Below are 2,992 nucleotides of genomic sequence, written 5' to 3'. Positions count from 1 at the left end.
ACCAGGGCTAAAACAACTAGTAAATATACAACCAAACCAGGGTTAAAACAACCAGTAAATATACGACCAAACCAGTAAAGATACGACCAGAGCAGGGAATAACACACCAGTAAATATATGACAAGACCAGGGCTAAACACATTAGTTATTATATGAACAAACCAGTGATAAAATAACCAGTAATAAAAGTATGGAGTCCCAAAGTTCTGAATGATGATAGTTTTCATTATAGCGCTTGTGGACAAGATCTTCATCTTGTGCCAATTATTCAATTGAACAAGGTATTTTGGGTGTAATCTTGTTTGCAGATATTTTGTATCTTGTCCACAGACGTCGTTTGCTCAATATCGATATATTGTGAAAATGATCTTCCTCTTTTGCATGAAATATAAAACTATATTTTTTGAGATATTTTCTTTCAAACAATGAAGTTTGAACATGAAAACAAACAAATCTTTCTAAATAGTTTTAACGCAGCCTACAACCACCAATTTGAAACTGTGTTGTTCAACTGTGGTCATTCACGATGCCTCCTCTGTTTCCACTAACGTTACGTTAAAGAAGTCGCACCGCAAAAGTCTCTTCATCTACGATCTTTGCATCTATATGGTGTTTCATTTGTTACCTATTAGACGGTTTGGTGCCATGACTCTCTTACTTACCTCCAATTTACTTACGTACAATAAGAATAGTACGTTTACCGAGAGGAAGTGAATGAATGCAACAGATCAGAGTGACAGAGCATTTTACGAACATCACAAGGAGAACGAGACGCGACCTGTTGCACTTAATTCTAATTCAAACAGATTGTTACGGATCTATGTTTGTTTTCTTATTTTTAATTTGGATAAAACACAACTGCATCATTTGAAATGTCTAAAAAAACACATGTTTTTCCACATGGCTACAGCCCTGCTAACAGCTAGCTACAGGCTGGAGCTAACCTGAGTTAACATACATGCTAATGTGGCCACGCTAACCACACACACACACACACACAGATACAGATACACAAGTGAAAAGAGAGAGAGACGCAGGGTATTGAATGACAACATGACGAAAGCAGCAAACACACAGACATGAAAACCGGCTTTGATGGTTTATGAGGACACGTACACACATACACATGTTTTATGAGGACACGTGTCCTCATAAAACATGTGTGTGTGTATCTGTGTGTGTGTTTTAGCAGCTGCATGCGAGCGGTCTGCTCTTACCTTGGTGGTGACAATGCAGAGGCAGTCCATATCCACACACACACACACACTCACACACACACACACTCACACACACACATTTTCACACACACTCACACACTCATGCTTGATGCCTCTCTCTCTCTCTCTCTCTCTCTCTCTCTCTCTCTCTCTCTTTGTCGCCCTCCCCCTCTCTCTCTCCTCGTCCGTCTGTCTGTCTGTCCTCGCTTGCCCGCTCGCCCTCTCTATCCTCTGTCTGCCAGCACCGGGCGAGCGAGGGGGGGGGGGACAGATGAGGAAGACTGGTGTTTTTTTTGGAGGGGGGGTGGGGGGGGGGTGTACCTCCTTGAGTCACTCGCTGGTTGATGTGAGGAGGAGGTGGGGGTTGGGCTCCTGTTGCCATGGTGTTATGCATCTGTTGCTCCGGTAATGCTGCTGCAGCTGTTGCTAGGTAACAGCGATGGGTGTTGCCATGTGCATTAGAGATGTGAGAGTGTGTTGTGTGTGTGTGTGTGTGTGTGTGTGTGTGTGTGTGTTCTTACCTGCCCAGGTGTGTGCGGTGGGCTCGTCGTCTGGTTCTCACAGACCGTCAACTCGTAGAACTCCTGTATGTCTGTACACACACACACACACACACACACACACACGTACACACACACACGCACACACATACACACATACACACACACTCACATTAGTTCTCCGTTTTTAGTCTTGGACCAATCATATCGCTTCTTCATCAGTAATGGAATGTTACAAAGTACAATTACACAATTACTGTACGAATTAGATGTACTTTTACTTTATTTGAATCTTTCTACTTCACTACATTAATCTGACAGCTTTAGTTCATTAATTTGTTAATGTTCATTTATTAGTGATAACGTTGGTAATCTTAGTGTTTTATTTTTGATGTTATTCATTTTAATGTATAAGTAACAATGTGAATACATCAGTAATAATGTTAATGTGTTAGTAATAATATGAATAATGTGAATGTTTTTGTAACAATGTTAATATTGTTAATGTCTTAGTAATAATAATATATTAGTAATAATGTTAATAATGTTAATATATCAGTAATAATGTAATGTTAATTTATTAATTTATTAATACTGTTACTGTTAGTAATATTATGAATAATGTTGATAGTAACAATGTTAATAATTTAAATGTTTTAGTAATCAAGTTAATGTTAATTTATTAGGATTATGTCAATGGTATTGTTAATATTAATATAATATGTTTTTACTATGTATATAGATAATATTTAATTTATATCTGTTGATTAACTTTAATCTGATTGATCTTTGGTTTATGTAATCACAGAGTCACAGATAAAGAGTTAATAAGACACACTCAGGAGTAATCCCTGCATGTGAGGTAATGATACTGTCCAATCACTGAGCGGTGATTTGCTGTGATGTCTCACTTATGACACCATTCATTCCAAATGATCACATGCAGAGAGTGAGTTGTGTGTGTGTCTAACATGTGTGTGTTACCCAGCAGGGCCTGGAACAGGTCACTTTGGAAGATGTTCAGCAGTTTTTCAGCGCGACCCTTGACCCCTTCAGCAGCTCCGGCCTGACAGGCCTCCATCGCCTGCAGAGCACGCTCAGTATCTGTGGAGAACAACAAACACAGGATTTACTGGATTTCTTCTGAACAACAATACACTTTAAACACACAGGAACGTCCTCATATAGTAGGTGCAAAGTTGTTTCAGCTTGGACTTCCGAGAAACTTCAACATGAAACAATGTATCAACCAGTCCATACTGCAACACCTCCAAC

General features: G+C 39.3%; 1 protein-coding gene across 2 annotated transcripts in view; it reads right to left on the bottom strand.

Annotated features, from left to right (window-relative positions):
* dlg4b (discs, large homolog 4b (Drosophila)) overlaps positions 1-2,992 on the bottom strand; it is a 16,161-nt gene that overhangs the window by 12,143 nt on the left and 1,026 nt on the right. The window contains exons 2-3 of one of the 2 annotated variants that reach the window (XM_031878623.1): positions 2,702-2,821; positions 1,739-1,809 (exon numbers count right to left, since the gene is read on the bottom strand). In XM_031878623.1, coding sequence (XP_031734483.1) covers positions 1,739-1,809; positions 2,702-2,821 — 191 coding nt within the window. Of the gene's footprint in view, positions 1-1,217; positions 1,320-1,738; positions 1,810-2,701; positions 2,822-2,992 lie in introns of those variants that run through there. The other variant, XM_031878624.1, reaches the window with a different exon arrangement.

Source organism: Anarrhichthys ocellatus, unplaced genomic scaffold, assembly GCF_004355925.1.
Source record: "Anarrhichthys ocellatus isolate YVR2014 unplaced genomic scaffold, GSC_Weel_1.0 scaffold189, whole genome shotgun sequence".
Classification (NCBI taxonomy): Eukaryota; Metazoa; Chordata; class Actinopteri; order Perciformes; family Anarhichadidae; genus Anarrhichthys; species Anarrhichthys ocellatus.
The sequence above is the reverse complement of the archived record's forward strand: the minus strand, read 5'-3'. Positions and strand labels throughout refer to the sequence as shown.